The sequence below is a fragment of the Mesoplodon bidens genome, assembly GCF_964165515.1.
Source record: "Mesoplodon bidens genome assembly, chromosome: 16".
Lineage (NCBI taxonomy): Eukaryota > Metazoa > Chordata > Mammalia > Artiodactyla > Ziphiidae > Mesoplodon > Mesoplodon bidens.
In genome coordinates, this window is record NC_138173.1 from 15420941 (window position 1) to 15436556 (window position 15616).

The following is a 15616-nucleotide window of genomic DNA, read 5'->3' on the forward strand; positions in this document are numbered from 1 at the left end:
CACCAAAAGCAGACAACAAAATAAAAAATAGACAAATGAGACTACACCAAACTTAAAAACTTCTGCACATTAAAAGAAACAATCAACAGAGTGAGAAGGTAGTCTACAGAATGGGAGAAAAATAATTGCAAATCATATATCTGATAAGAGTCTGATATCCAGAATAAATGAAGACCTTCTACAGGTCAACAATAACAAAAAGTAATCTGATTAAAAAATGGCACTGGACTTAAATAGACATTTCTCCAAAGATATACAAATGGCCAAAAAGCACATGCAAAGATGCTCAACATCACTAATCATTAGGGAAATGCAGATCAAAACTACAATGAGATATCACCTCGCACTCATCAGGATGGCCACTATCAAAAGAACAGAAAATAACAAGTGTTGGTGAGGATGCAGAGAAGTTCAAACCCTTATACACTACTGGTGGGAATGTAAAATGGTGTAGCCACTATGGAAAACAGTATGGATGTGCCTCAAAAAATGAAAAATAGAGCCACCAGATGATCCAGCAATCCCATTTCTGGGTATATATCCAAAAGTATTTAAATCAGAATCTCAGAGAGATATTTGCACACCCACGTTCATAGCAGCATTATTCACAATAGCCAAGAAGTGGAAGCAGCCCAAGTGTCCATCCATAGATGAATGGATTTTAAATATGGTATAAACATACTGTGTAATATTATGCAGCCTTGAAAAAGAAGGAATTCTGTCTCATGCCTCAACATAGATGAACCTCAAGGACATTATGCTGAGTGAACAAAGCCAGTCACAAAGGGACAAATACTGTGTAATTCCACTCATGTAAGTATCTAAAGTAGTCAAAACCACAGAAACGGAAGGTAGAAAGGTGGCTGCCAAGGGCTGAGGAGAGGGGAAATTAGTGTTTAGTGGGTATAAAGTTTCAGTGCTATAAGATGAAAAAAAATTAGACATCTAGTGTACAACAGTGGGAATATACTGAACACTACTAAACTGTACAGTTAAAATGGTTGAGATTAATTTTAATGTTATGTGTTTTTTACCACAATAAAAAAAAGGGGAAAAAATGTACCTGCCACATAGAGTTGTTCTGAGGATAAAATAAGATGATAAAGCATTCAGCACAATGCCTGCCATACATTAAACATTCAAAAATATTTGCTGTTAAAAATAGCCCTTGAGGGCCTCCCTGGTGGCGCAGTGGTTGAGAGTCCGCCTGCCGATGCAGGGGATACGGGTTCGTGCCCCGGTCTGGGAGGATCCCATATGCCGCGGAGCGGCTGGGCCCGTGAGCCATGGCCGCTGGGCCTGCGCATCCGGAGCCTGTGCTCCGCAACGGGAGAGGCCACAACAGTGAGAGGCCCGCATACCGCAAAAAGAAAAAAAAAAAAAAAAAAAAAAAAAAAAAATAGCCCTTGTTAGACCCCATGTATGAAACCATACCAAAGGCTTTTTCTTATGATTTAATTAAGCTCTCATTTATTTTTAAGAGAAATTCTAGGTCTTAAATCCCTCATTAAATCTACCCTACGTCTCCTCTTGAGGTCCAATTATTTAGCTGGTGAGCTCTGCTTTAAAATGCTGATTAATTGCTTTATAGTTTGCCAGAATTCCTCATCTTGATGTTTTCTTTTACCATCACCACAGAAACAGAGCTCAGATAAAGGGGGAAATGACATACCACTCCCCTTAGTACATACATGTCACGCACACACAAACATCTTTCCCTCTTCAAGGGTTACAATAGTCTCAACTCCAAAAATATGTCTAGAAAATCTCTATGGTTAAAAACTTTTAGGGAACTCCCTGGAGGTCCAGTGGTTAGAACTCCATGCTTTCACTGCCAAGGGCCTGGGTTCCATCTCTGTCTGGGGAACTCAGATCCCACAAGCCGCCTGGTGTAGCCAAAAAAAAAAAAAATTTTAAGCTGATGGGAAGTGAAGTCACAATAAAAACCATGAAACCCTTCGTATTTTTACACCCACTAAAAATAATCTACCATGGCACACTACAGTATCTCCCATGATCTACTAAGAAAACAATATTGTATAGATAGATACTATGCTATCTACTGGGTAATATGTAGCAATGAGTAATGCACAGTTAATCTGTATTTCCTATCTCTTGTTTGCTAGAAGGCTTTCCTATTTACAAAGACATGTTCTTCCTGGGTCTTCTCCATCCAAGTGTTCAATGCTTTCTAATTCTATGACCTAGAGATTTCTACTTCCAGTCCCAAGATATAAGAAACACAAAATAGGGCATTCCCTGGTGGTCCAGTGGTTAGGGCTCTGCGCTTCCGCTACAGGGGACACAGGTTCAATCCCTGGTCTGGGAACTAAGATCACGCATGCCGCAGGGCACTGCCAAAAACAGAAACACAAAATAACATAGTAACTTGAATGCTTAAGATGAAAAAAGTTGAGAGCATCACTAGTGACAGTTTTTTGTAGGGTAATTCCTTGTTGTGGGATCTGTCCTGTGCAATGTACGATGTTTAGCAGCAACATAGGCCAAAATATCACTAAATGCCACGAGGTCCCCTTCAAATTGTGACAATCAAAGTTGACTCCAGGCATTAACAAGTGTGTCCACTGCGAGTGGACGGAATTACCTCTAGTTGAAAACCACCATTTTAGGATGACCCATAACCTATGCTGTTTCCCACTGGAGCTGAGGTTCAGGACATACAGAGCCTGGATACTGAGAATGGTCTTGGACGAGGAGGACCACCCAGGAGATAAGGTGGAATCCCTATCTCTTTTCTCTAGATCAGGGAGACAGAAAACACAGGGTGAGAGCACCAGCTCCGGCAGAAGTATCCAACACAGCAGAACACATTGGCATAGACACACAGTCTCCATTTCCGAATATTTCCCCCAAAAGACACAAGAGAACCATCCAAACACCCAGGTATGTTTCTTCACCTTCACTTCTCTATGAAGCCTTCATTCCTAGAATGACTACTCTAAAATCCATTTTGCCTCCATTTTTCTTTTCCAAAATCTCTATTCCTTCTTTTTAAAATGATGCCCAAGGGCTTCCCTAGTGGTGCAGTGGTTAAGAATCCACCTGCCAATGCAGCGGACAGAGGTGCGAGCCCTGGTCCAGGAAGATCCCACATGCCATGGAGCAGCTAAGACAGTGCGCCACAACTACTGAGCCTGCGCTCTAGAGCCCACGAGCCACAACTACTGAGCCCACGTGCCACAGTTACTGAAGCCCATGTGCCTAGAGCCTGTGCTCCGCAACAAGAGAAGCCACCGCAATGAGAAGCCCGTGCACCACAATGAAGAGCAGCCCCCGCTCGCCGCAACTAGAGAAAGCCCACGCGCAGCAACAGACCCAACTCAACCGAAAATAAATAAATAAATAAATTTATTTTTAAAAAAACAGAGCCAAGTGTGTGGGTTTGTTTGCTTTTCCCCCACCAAAGGGCCTTATAAGGTGAGCTCACCTGGGTTTGCAGAGCTCACAGACTTACCTCTAACGTGTAGAGTTCCACCAACAGAGAGAGAAACCCATCTGCCCAGAGCCTCCAGGGTGGTGAGAGCAAAAAGGAAGTGGTGCTTCCTTTGGTTAATAGCAAAATGAACATCTTTTGTCCCAAGCCACTCTCTCGGTGGACTCAACAGTGATCACGATGGAATTCAGAAAAGTTGCCACAGCTTATGAAACACCCAAAACTGACACCTTGCTTTTGCAAATGCAGTAAGAGACGGAAGGGTTCTTCCTGATAAGACAGAAGCTCAATCAGCAGCTGGTTTTGCCAACAGTGGATCCAACCCCAAGCCCAGAGAGAAACTCTCCACCAATCAGAAAAGTCAAAGATCTATGGTCTTTAGACCCTTGCTGCTCAAAACGTGACCCTTCGACCAGCAGCTCTGGCCTCACCTGGGAGCACATTAGAAATGCAGGATCCCAGGCCCCGCCCCAGACTTCCAGAAGCAGAATCGGCATTTTGAAAAGATACCCTGGTGATTCACATACACATCTTAAAGTTTCAGAAGGACCAAACCACATAGATAACAGAATCCAGAGCAATGTTCAAGATGTATCATAAATACTACTAACAAGGCTATTATCTGTTATTTGCAGGTGAGCTGAATAAATCACTGTCCACCCACTGCCTTTTCCACAGTGATGCAGGAAACCCTTCTGCTTTTCAGCTAGAATCTGAAGTTGGTTTATTTGTCAGCATCTTAGACTGACTAGTTTGTCTTAGAGGCCAAAGGTGACCACCAGGGAGCTGATATAAATTCAGGACTTGTCAAGGGTACAGAAGATGTACTCATTCGGACACAGATGAACTGTCCCAGGTATATGTGAAACTCACCAACGTCCTAGCAAGGAGCTGCCAAGCCACCAACACCCAGCTCTCCTCATTCTGCACTGCATCCATCCCAATAATTCCTCCACACGCCCTGGATCATTGCCTCAAATCCCTTAACGGTCACTCTCCCTGGTATTAGTTTCCAGCGGAGATTTTTTTTTTATTTATTCATGATTTGTACAGAATCTACTTCCCAAAAGGGACTGTATGTGGCTTACAAAGATGAACACCTTGTAAACAAGATGAGCAAAATTAAAGCAGAATAAATACCCAGTTAGCAGTCTCAGAAGACAGTGTATATTCACGTGATCTTTCCTCTCTTGGCCCGCCTCACGCCCCCATCACTGCTCCTCCCCGGAAAGCAGAAGGGGATTAACGTGACAGATGAATCTGAAAATAAACTGGGATGCTCAGTTCATTTCCTCCTCTTTGCCTCTTGGACATGAGTGTGCACACGGCGCGTAAAAATTCTCCCCTGCTCCTTTTCAGCACAAGTCTTGCACACACACCCCTCGACCACAGGCCATGTGGGGAGACCCAGGGCTGCCACCCTGTTGAGGTCCAGCATTGCCAGCGGCTGGATGGGTAAGTCTCTTTAATAGTGCGATCATGGGGCTTCCTTGATGGCACAGTGGTTAAGACTCCGCCTGCCAATTCAGGGGACATGGGTTCGAGACCTGGTCCAGGAAGATCCCACATGCCATGGAGCAACTAAGCCCGTGCGCCACCACTACTGAGCCTGCGCTCTAGAGCCCACGAGCCACAACTACTGAGCCCGTGTGCCACAACTACTGAGCCCACGTGCCACAACGACTGAAGCCCGTGCGCCTAGAGCCCGTGCTCTGCAACAAGAGAAGCCACTGAAATGAAAAGCCCGCACACCACAATGAAGAATAGCCCCCGCTCGCTGCAACTAGAGAAAGCCAGCATGCAGCAACAAACACCCAACGCAGCCAAATAAATTTAATTAATTAATTAATTTTTTTAAGTGATACTTTGGCTCCAATGTGTTTACTCCTTTGACTTATTTCTCGATTAGCTCAGAACTCGAGTGAAAGGGCGCTATTTATTAAGGCCTTTCAAAATGCCAACAAAAAGATCTGGAAAGCTCATGCTACACCCCACTTAGGATAGTTTATTAATAGTGGCGGGGGGTAAGGGGGAAGGCCTGAAATCTCTGGCTTTTGAGGCAAAAGTGTAACTAGAGGCCACTCACTGTTCAACTCCACCCTCATCTTACTTGCCTTCCTCTCCCACACAGACTGGAAAATCTAAAATGTGCCTTCTGATTCTAGGGAACACTGAGTTGAAAGATATGTATGTGTATCTTTCATTGTTTTTATGAATATAAAATCTTATTTAGATATAGATTGTTCTATAAAACATTGTTAAAAACCAATCAAGATTTCTAGACAATGCTTTGAAGAAGTGACTTCTTTTCTTTTTTCTAATTACATATAAAAAAGATATGTTTAGGGAATTCTCTAGTGGTCCAGTGGTTAGGACTGGGCGCTTTCACAGCTTAGCGCTTTCAAGTTGCCTGGTCGGGGAACTAAGATCCCACAAGCCATGGGGCGCAACCCCCCCCCAAAAAAAAAAGATATGTTTAAGGGTTTTCATACTCAGAAAGAGCAATGTAGGCCAGATAGATGGAGAGATAGTCATATACACACATATATATGTTTGTACGACTACAAAATCTTGATGAAATAGAACTCAACTAATTTCAAGCTCATTCTACTTTTAAAAGACTGAGGAAATGTCACAAAAAAAAGAATAAGTCATCAGGAACTTATTTTAAAAGAACAGTAATTACTTCTGATTTTTTTAAATTTATTCATAATTTGGGACCAGTTCTTGCTCACCAACATCCTGCACAGAATATGCGGACAAATGAAAACCCACAGTCGTGAAGCTAGGACACATAGGCCCTCGGACTTCAAAAGAGCTTTTGTTACATCACACTAGATGCAAATATACATTATATAAATGTTCCTACATTAAAGAAAGATGGTTGTCAAAGGTCGACAGGCAGAAAGTTCTGGTAGTAAAACCTTGGGGTCTCAGAAAAAGCAATTAATCAGAATATAACACTGACGAAACACTGATCAAGATTTTCCTGTACAGAGAAAAGGGAACCCTTCTACGCTGTTGGTGGGAGTGTAAATTGGTGCCAACACTGTGGAAAACAGTATGGAGGTTTCTCAAAATACTAAAAATAGAACTACCATATGATCCAGCAATCCTGGGTATATATCAAAAAGAAGCAAAAACACTAATTTGAAAAGATACATATACCCCAATGTTCATAGCAGCATTATTTACAATTGCCAAGATATGGAAGTAACCTAAGTGTCCATCAACAGATTAACGGATAAAGAAGATGTGATATATATATATAAATATATATATATATAAATATATATATATATACACACAATGGAATATTACTCAGCCATAAGAAAAACAAAACTTTGCCATTTGTAGCAACATGGATGGACTTGGAGGGTATTATCCTAAGTGAAATAAGTCAGAGAGATATCATGTATGATATCACTTATATGTGGAATCTAAAAAAGCAACAAACCAGTTGAATATAAAAAAAGTAACAGACTCACAGATGTAAAGAACAAATTAGTGGTTACCAGTGGGGAAAGGGAAGGGGGGCAATAAAGGGTAGGGGATTAAGAGGTGCAAACTATTATGTATAAAATAAACTACAAGGATATATTGTACAATACAAGGAATAAAGCCAATATTCTATATTTTTTTTAAAGCATGGGCAACTAAATATTCAAACTGTAAAAAACAAAAAATTGTCGGGCTTCCCTGGTGGCGCAGTGGTTGAGACTCTGCCTGCTAATGCAGGGGACACGGGTTCGAGCCCTGGTCTGGGAGGATCCCACATGCCACGGAGCAACTGGGCCCGTGAGCCACAACTACTGAGCCTGTGCGTCTGGAGCCTGTGCTCCGCAACAAGAGAGGCCCGCGCACCGCGATGAAGAGTGGCCCCCGCTTGCCACAACTAGAGAAAGTCCTCGCACAGAAACGAAGACCCAACACAGCAAAAAAAAATTAATTAATTAATAAACTCCTACCCCCAACATCTTCTAAAAAAAAAAAAAAGTGTCCTGTACAATGTCTAAGGAGTGATTTCCCATATAAAGTTTTAATTTCCTACACAATGCTTCTTTCCTTTTTCCCACTTGTAAAGAGATATGTTTCAAGGGTTTGGTGCTCAGATGGAGTTGAATATCCTCCGCGCTTCCCTCTGTCCGCTCTCCAGGATGAGTCTGAATTCGCTTCTAACACGGCCAAGTGCCGCCACTTCCAGTTGGCCCAGTGCTTAACCACGTGTAATCCCATTTGCTCCTCAAAATATTACCGTGCGGGGGCTTCCCTGATGGCGCAGTGGTTGAGAGTCCGCCTGCCGATGCAGGGGACACGGGTTCGTGCCCCGGTCCGGGAAGATCCCACATGCCGCGGAGCGGCTGGGCCCGTGAGCCATGGCCGCTGAGCCTGCGCGTCCGGAGCCTGTGCTCCGCAGCGGGAGAGGCCACAACGGTGAGAGGCCCGCGTACCGCAAAAAAAAAAAAAAAATTACCGTGCAGGAAACAAATGTAACCCTGGTAGAGCCAGACGAAAATACAGATCGGCCTCGTCCGGTGCTCTTTCTAAGGCACTGTCCCGACTCCGACCCTTCTCTGGGGTGTGAAGTGACAGGGGACACACCAGGGAGGTGGGGTGGCTGTCCCCACACCGCTTGGCCAACGGCTGGCCCACTGCCAATCCTCACCTCTCCTGAAAATCACCCAGTCGGAGTTGTGGCTTTCTATTCTAGAAAAGCATCCTGTTTCTTCCTTTTCCCACCTGGTTAGCCATTCTCTCTTGCTTCCCTGTTTGGTTCATGAATTTCTTGCCCTGCAGAAGGTCCCACTTTCTCTCTCTCCTTGAGATACAATTACAAACCATGGTGCACTTGCTAACCTTACTTCTTCATAACTACAAAGCTTTCTCTATGCTCCGGGTCAACGCTGAATCTCTCTCCTTGCAGAAGGAGTTAGGGCACTGAATGGGTGCAAAGACCGCTGGATCTCATCTACGACCACATCTCTTCTACACTGAAAGCTGCCAGAATGTTAACACCGGAACTTTCAAAAGAGTAAGGTATACATTTACATTCCATTTCAATGGTTTCTACTTGAATTCAGATATTTGTTCCTGTCTGCAATTACTAATCTGCTACCTGCTTTTTTTCCCCTTTCTTCCTCTTCTGTGCTTGTCCTCAGTTAGAAAGACTGACCAGAAAGTTAAGAAAAGGGTGGGGAGTGGACAAGGTAATATAGAACAGTTCTGCAGAAAATAACAAAGATATATAACCAGTTATTTATTAGGAAAAATCCCATGTGATAATAGGTTAACGCTGCTCATGTTCTAAGAATATAGTAGTCTCCCTGATTTGAGTTTGTATGGAGGCAACCTGTAAAAGCTGCTTTAAAAGGTCTAAAGAATGGTCTCGTTTTGATCCTGTTTTGATGACTTTAGGCCAGTTCTGCATCCTTCTGCACCATAGTCAGAACTCTACTGAACGTGGCCCATCTTTTGGTTTCAGTTGACTTTCAGATCCTGTTGCCAAAAAGCATGCAGCGTGGAGGGAAGTTCAAGGTCTCTGGGGTCAGACGGGTGTGGGTTTGACGCCCATAAGCAAGCCACTTAAATTCTCTGAGCCTTAGTTTCCTCGTTCATAAAACAGGCAAAACAATTCCCATCTCATAAGGCCACGAAGAACATTAAATAAAAGAACACAGGTAAGATTCCTGGTACTCAGAACCACTGGAGCTTTCACTGAGAGCCATGTCATACAAAGCAGAATTCTCATGAGTTTCCCAAAGAATGTGTCCTAAGGCATTCATCAAAATGTTTTCCAAAGAAACCAATTATTAGTCAATATCTAAAGAGGGAGAGGAGGAGGCGGTAGGTGGAGGAGGGGGGAGGGAGCAAATCCCATTTGTAGAACTATCTTCCCCGTTCACATGGCACTTCACTTGTTACCTTAAACTGGAAATATTTCTTCATTACGTTGAAGGCACCTCAGCTGCTGGGATTGTGTCTCATTTTCGGTCTTCCCATAAGGGGCACAGTGCTCAGCACAGAACACGTACTTCCTCTTTTCAGTCTTGACAGGCAACCACTACCAGAAAAGTTAAATCTCAGGGCTCTTACTAGTGGGTGTTCTCTCTTTGCCTGGGGCTCTGCCTGTGTTTTTCATGAAGCAGATTTGTGTCAATGGTACCTAGAAGCGGGATGGAAGGGAGACCTGAGTTTTCAAAGTAAATGGAGGAAAAGATCAGTAAGAATAAAGAAAACAGTTGGGATATTTACAGGGTCAAGGTGTCACTCTAAAGATTGCTGATTATTTTCAAAGAGGGAAATGTATGTTTGCAATGGAAAGGCCTGGCAATCACCCACGCAACTAAGTGATTAAACTCAGCAACACTAATGAATGGCCAGATGCACCTAATCGAAAACACGGAGTGTCACCTATGAAGTAGTCTGGCCGAAAACGTTTCGTCTCAATCGAATTACACCTTTAGACTGAACTTCCGGTTTACAAGAAATATAGGGAATGGAGGAACAAGGTAAGTGACACCACGAGGAAATAATCAGATTAATCTAGAATGTGGAACATTCCACAAATCAACTAGCCTTGTCACTTCAAAAAGTCTATGTGGTAGAGAAAGAAAAAAGTTGAGGCACTGTTCTAGTTTAGCAAATGTTAAGAAGGCAAACAGTCAAATGCAATGTATAAATGAATCTCAACTGGCTCCTGCTTTGAAAATGTATGCAGCAGACTTCCCTGGTGGCACAGTGGTTAAGAATCAGCCTGCCAATGCAGGGGACATGGGTTCGAGCCCTGGTCCGGGAAGATCCCACATGCAGCGGAGCAACTAAGCCTGTGCGCCACAACTACAGAGCCTGTGCTCTAGAGCCCACGAGCCACAACTACTGAAGCCCATGCACCTAGAGCCCATGCTCGGCAACAAGAGAAGTCACCGCAATGAGAAGCCCGTGCACCACAACGAAGAGTAACCCCTGCTTACTGCAACTAGAGAAAGCCCGCATATAGCAACGAAGACCCAACACAGCCAATAAATTAATTAATTAATTAAAATTACTTTTAAAAAATAAATATCAGTAATAAATTTTTTTAAAAAGAAAATGTATATAGCTAAAAAATACTCTGAGTGGACAATTAAGGACATTTGAATATGGACTGGAATTTGATGATCATATGGAATGGTTATTAGCTTTCTTAGGATGTTTAAGCTCCTGAGTTATGTAAAAGAATGTCCTTATTTTCAGAAGATATGTGCTGAAGACTAAAGGTGTCTACAATTACTTTCAAAGGGCTTAACCTCCCATCCAAAAATATATATATTTCTATACACACACAAACTGATAAAGTAAATATGATAAAGTGAACAATTATTGGGTCTAGGTGGTGGATATACTGATGTTCATTGAACTATTGTTTCTACTTTCCTGGATGTTTGAAAATTTGTCATAACAAATGTTAGAAAACATGGAGGCAAAGTAACAAGCAAGCTATTCCTCTCTGCCTGAATAGAAATTTCTTTCTCTTACATTTAATAATAAAAACAAATTATAAAACTCTTGTCCACGGGCTTCCCTGGTGGCACAGTGGTTGAGAGTCCGCCTGCCGATGCAGGGGACATGGGTTCGTGCCCCGGTCCGGGAAGATCCCACATGCCGCGGAGCGGCTGGGCCTGTGAGCCATGGCCGCTGAGCCTGTGTGTCCGGAGCCTGTGCTCCACAACGGGAGAGGCCACAACAGTGAGAGGCCCGTGAACCACAAAAAAAAAAAAAACTCTTGTCCTGATGCATTTGGGCCAGTTACTGGGGACTCTAAATGGCTCAGACACCCTCTGTAACCGATTCTGGGGACAGCAGTCATACTGAGCAAAAAGCATAGCCCTCTTCATTGAGTATCACTTTCACTGCCCTTTCACTGTCCAAGAGTACTGCTTTTCAGAAAATAGTAATGATGTTTCCCCCAATATCATGTAACTGAGGGTCTTCAAACCAACAACAAAAATCGTTTTGGATAAACTTTACAACCTGTGATGTTGCTTCTGTATAAAGACAATCTAGTCATTCGGTATCACTCAAGTTTTTTTTTAAATAGTGACGCAGATGATACGTAATGAATACAGAGATGAAGTCAATAAAGTGTGTTTCCTGTAGTCTGGGTTCTCCACTAACTCTGCTCTTGGGGGCAGGAATGAGAAGCAGCAGTGGAGGAAAGTAGTAAATAACCTTATTCCACACACCAGTTACTTCTATTCCTTCCTGACCCTTCTAGAAGGACAGCTTTGAGAAGATAAGCCTGATAAATTCAAGCTTTTCCAAAGATAGACAGCAACAGAGAGAAGCACCACCCCACAGTTAAAAGTTTATATTACTTGGGAAAAGACAAGTGTGAGTCTGAAAATTAGTCCAAAGAACGCTCAACTATTTGATTCTTTCCCAAACAGAAAACACACCGCACTAAGGCAAAAAAAAGAAAAAACAAAAACAAAAAATAAACTGAAGCTTAATGCATATATATGATATAACGCCATATATTATATACAATATACAACATCCAGTAAAATGTAAAAGTGCTTCCTTTTGATTTGAGTCCAAGCTTATCTGGGAGGAAAGTCTTACCTAGGTACAAGGATGCATTTTCTTTCTTGACATTGTCGTCTAAGTAGGTTGGTCCCAGGGTATAAATAGGTGTGGAGCCCATTCCAATGAGAATCTGCGCGCAAACGAATAAAGCCACGTAGACCCAGTGACTGTTTCCCCCCGGGTCCTTGAGGCAGGTGGGAGGCTCCCTCGTGGCCGAGGAGTTGCCATTCTGACACAGGCCGTAGTTGGCCGCCGAGGCGTTCAGCTCTTGGATCTGGTAGGGGGGCGAGATGAAGTGAGGTAAAGCGAAGAGGGCGGCGCCCAGGGCGATGAGGAGTCCCCCCACGGCCAGCCACAGGGGCCGCCGCCCCCGGCCACCAAAGTAGCTGACGAACACTACCACCACCAGGCTCCCGATGTCAAAGCAGCTGACCAGCAGCCCTGACTCGGAACTCTTCAGACTGTAGCGCCTTTCGATGGTGGTGATGACACTGCTCAGGTATCCGGAGACCATTAACGCCTGGATGAAGGTCAGAAAACACATGCAAACCAGGAAACAACGGGAATCGGTGAGGACCACATAGAGGCACCTTCTGCCCTGGAGCATGGCCAAAGTGGAGGACACCGATATGGGTTTGCCGATTTCCACCCTGTGGTGACTTTCCACCAGCCCTGCCATCTCTGCCGAAGTAGACGGGGCGGAGGGGCTGGGGGCCCGCGGGCCAGGGCCTGGCTTCAACTCCTGATGGCCAGAGGCGGGCTTGGAGTCTTCTCCGGCGGGATTCAGGTCTGGCCTGCAGGAGGCGCTGTTCAGGGCGGGTAAACTCTTGGACCTAAAGGTCTCGGGTTCGCACTTCTCTTGGACCGCTCCTACTCTGGCGCTGGCCTCCAGCTGCTCTCCCGCCTGGGGCTGCAGCCCAGTGCCTCCTTCCATGGCTCTTAGAATTCAGATTCGATCGCCGATCGCACTCAAGGACTCCGGCCCTTTTCATCCACCGGCAGGAGGGGCCGAAGCCGGGCCCAGGCAGTCGTGCCCACCAGGGACCGGGGCTGGGGATGCGGAGCCGCGCAGTAGGGCATCCTCACCAGCAGGGAGGTGCCCAGGGCATCCTGACCGCAGACGCGGCCCCGAGGCTCCGCAGCCGCGTGCCCCGGAGGGCAGGGGTCCGCGCGGTCCTGCGATGAGCCCTTAGGGTCCACCTCGGGTTGGCAGCTCGCGACAGGAGCCTTGCGCGTCCCGGGCGCATCCCCTCCGCCGCCGCCGCCGCCGCTCCGCCTGCAGCCCGGAGCGCGTACGCCCAGTGCCCAGCGTGGGGGCGGTTAGCGCTGCAGCCCGCGCCGCATCCCGCCCGGCTGGCTGGGCCAGAGGCGCCCGGTCCTCGCCGCCTCGGCTCGCGACACCCTCGGGCGCAAAGCTGCCAACCTGCAAAGCAGAGAGAGGGCGGTCAGCGAAGGGCGGCTGCGGCTGGGACTGGCGTCCCGGCGCCCCGGGGGACAGCGCTGGGGCACTCGGAAGGTCCCAAGTGAGACCGAGGGACGAAAGAGGAGCGAAGCCCTGCTGGAGGAGGCGGCTGCAGGCTGCAGCCTCTAGTGCCGGAACAATAAGCAGCAGGCGGTCGGCAGAGACCCTCCCTCATTGTCTACCGTGGACCTGCCCCCGCCCCGCCCCTTTTGCCTTAAACAGCGCATCTGCTTTTATATGTTAATAATTATCAACCAGGCAGCTCTGACTCAGAGACAGTGTCTTTTATTCTAGTGAACTAATTGCAACCTTTTGGCACTCCCACTCCATTACTCAAAATAGAAAAGGCCCAAAAGAACAAAGGAAAGTTTTTTGGTTTTGGTTTTGGTTTTGGTTTTGGTTTTGGTTTACAAACACTGTGCACTCCCACTCCCGATTTTTAAAAAGAAAAGAAAGGGGGAAAGCTAGGTGTGTAGAAATGTGTGTACACAATTGTGCGCAGGCACGTGTGCGCGACTGGATGTGAATCCGTCTTCTCCATCAGAGATACGTATTCAAAGCCCAAGGCAGCAGCAAAAAGGTCAGAGTGCTTGCCTCTTTATTTCCAACACTAAAAATAACACCCCTGCCCCCAGCCGCCGGGGAGAACTATTCAATTACAAATACCAGGGGCGTTCGAGGCTTCGGCCCACGCAAAGTCCCAGCGCGCTGTGTCAAGCGAAACAGAAAATCAATTTGCTTTGCGGAGAGGTGGGGAGGCCACAACCAAACAAAGAGATGCCGGCGCGTTGTCACAGCGTGCTGGGAGCCCACGGATCCGGCTTGGCACTCGCAGGCGGGCAGGGAGGTGTGCTATTTACATCCCGCGCAGTCCACGAGCGTGGGCTCCGGGTGCGCGCACGCGCGCAGACACACACACACACCGGCGTGTCTGTGTCGGAACCCCCTCGCGCGATCCGGCACCCTGCTTGAATTCAACGCGACCCGAAAACAGGTGTGTCCCCGGGGTAAACCTGCGCCCCTAATCTCGGGGACTCCCACTCCATTCCTCCGGCCCGGGGGGGGGATGTGCACCAGGTGGGAGAAAAGAGCCGGACTTAGCTGCATTGGGTTTCACTCTGCCGCGCGCTTTTGTGATGCTGCTGAGAAAAGAAAGGAGGAAGGGTAAGGGAGAAAGGCGGAGAGCTTGGGATCCAGGGGTGGCCGCTCCGGCTTCTCCCTCGGCTCTGCTGCGCCAGCCCCGCTCCCAGATTCCCGGCCCGCCAGCCACTCACAGCCGGGGCTTCCCCGCCGCCTCCTTGCCCAGGCGCCTTCCCGGGGAACCCCACCGGCTGCCGCGCACCGAGCCGGGGAATCCCGGCAAACTCGCTCCCCGCGCCGGGGGCGCCCGAGCCCCTGCGTAGCGGGCACCCGCGCCACAGCGCAGCCTCGGAAGGGCACACGGACCCCGGCCGGCGGCTCTCGGGGCCGGCGTGGCGCCCTGGGGAACACCTCCTGCGCGCGCGCGCGCACACACAGACACACACCACCCGCAGGAGCACAGGCCCGCCAGGGACAGCTCGCCGCGCTGCCGGGGCGCACGAGCCGCCGCTACTCACTCGTGAGTCAGCCGGTCCGTCTGTTTGGCTGAGAGTGGAACGGCGGGACGTGGGGACCTTGGAGGTGCGCGAGTAGTTGGGAGTCCCCTCGGGAGGCAGCCTCGGTCCAACCGCCGAGAATCAGTGAAGTCTGTGAGTCAGGCTGAACTCTTACCCCCACCCCTCGCCTGTCTCCCTGGCGTCTCCGGACCCTCGCGCACAGACGCGCCCTGAGAGGAGCAGCAGAGGGCGCAGGCGCGCGGGCAACCGCCCAGCCCAGCCCAGCCCAGCCCAGCCCAGCCCAGCCCGAAGGCAGCGAGCCACCCGGCTGCCCATCACCTGAGAGGCGGGGGAACGCGAGGAGCCAGAGGGAGCAGGTCTCCAGAAAAGTCGGCTGCTGAGGTAGAGAGCCCACTCGGAATAAGGAAATTGTTTCTGTTCGTTTATTCTGTGCCGTAGACACCCACCATGTCTCAGAAACCATAGTAGGTTCTGGGAGCCAAAGATGAACAGGACAGATCCCTGGACTGAGGAAACCTCTGTCTTGTGGAAGACATA

General features: G+C 47.4%; 1 protein-coding gene across 2 annotated transcripts in view; it reads right to left on the bottom strand.

The window, feature by feature from the left end:
• The window catches only part of SLCO5A1 (solute carrier organic anion transporter family member 5A1), a 124409-nt gene extending 109166 nt beyond the window's left edge, over window positions 1–15243 (bottom strand). For both annotated transcript variants that reach the window (XM_081214306.1, XM_081214305.1), the window contains exons 1-2: window positions 15080–15243; window positions 12056–13442 (exon numbers count right to left, since the gene is read on the bottom strand). In XM_081214306.1, the coding sequence (XP_081070432.1) occupies window positions 12056–12953 (898 nt within the window). In that variant the 5' untranslated portion in view covers window positions 12954–13442; window positions 15080–15243. The remainder of the gene's footprint in view (window positions 1–12055; window positions 13443–15079) is intronic.
• Window positions 15244–15616: the final 373 nt, after the last annotated feature.